The 669-nt window shown below is 25.9% G+C and overlaps 1 protein-coding gene across 1 annotated transcript in view; it reads left to right on the forward strand.

Moving 5' to 3' along the window:
- The first annotated feature begins 82 nt into the window (after positions 1–82).
- Positions 83–669, forward strand: part of LOC108573733 (telomerase-binding protein EST1A-like) — a 223,685-nt gene continuing 223,098 nt past the window's right edge. The window contains 1 exon segment of the mRNA XM_017936208.1: positions 83–131. Coding sequence (XP_017791697.1) covers positions 83–131 — 49 coding nt within the window.

Here is a 669-nt window from a genome sequence, read left to right on the forward strand (position 1 = left end):
TTCGTATATTCCCTAAATATATGATTAGAAATAAATTCATATCCTCTGGTTTAACAAAATTTTGATATGATTGTACTTCAATATGGCGAACCGCGACAAAGGACGCAGAAAGTGGGGAGGATTTTTACAAGGTATCCTGAAAAAACTATATCACTAAATAATATAAATATCTTAATTTATAATTTCATGATTATATTTTGTATGTATGTAGTTAATAAACATGTATGCTCCTTTTCAATTTTGTTGAGTGCATTCACAGAGTTAACCTCACCAAACAAGCTAACCTAAAAATATAGGGGGAATTATTATGCTGTGATATGTTGTGAAATTTAACCAGAGTAAAAAGTAAATTTAGCGTACTCTATAATTTCTGTTAGACTTCTCTAGAAGTTATACATTTATTTCAAATAGCTAAAGATTATATAACTATTATTTCTAATTTCTGTAAATTGATAGTAAGTGCAGTTACTGTCAAGAGTGTCAACAACCACTATTGAATTATTATATTTGACAAAGCATTATATTTAGACAACAGTAATACTTAATTATTATGTATAAATAAAATTTTGTCATTTGCTATGTTCAATGCAAGGATTAAGATATATAAAGACTGTTAGAAGCATAAATATTATCCATGTAATATTAATTATTTTTTCATGAAATTTATAA

Source organism: Habropoda laboriosa, unplaced genomic scaffold (genome assembly GCF_001263275.1).
Source record: "Habropoda laboriosa isolate 0110345459 unplaced genomic scaffold, ASM126327v1 scaffold126, whole genome shotgun sequence".
NCBI classification, from domain to species: Eukaryota; Metazoa; Arthropoda; class Insecta; order Hymenoptera; family Apidae; genus Habropoda; species Habropoda laboriosa.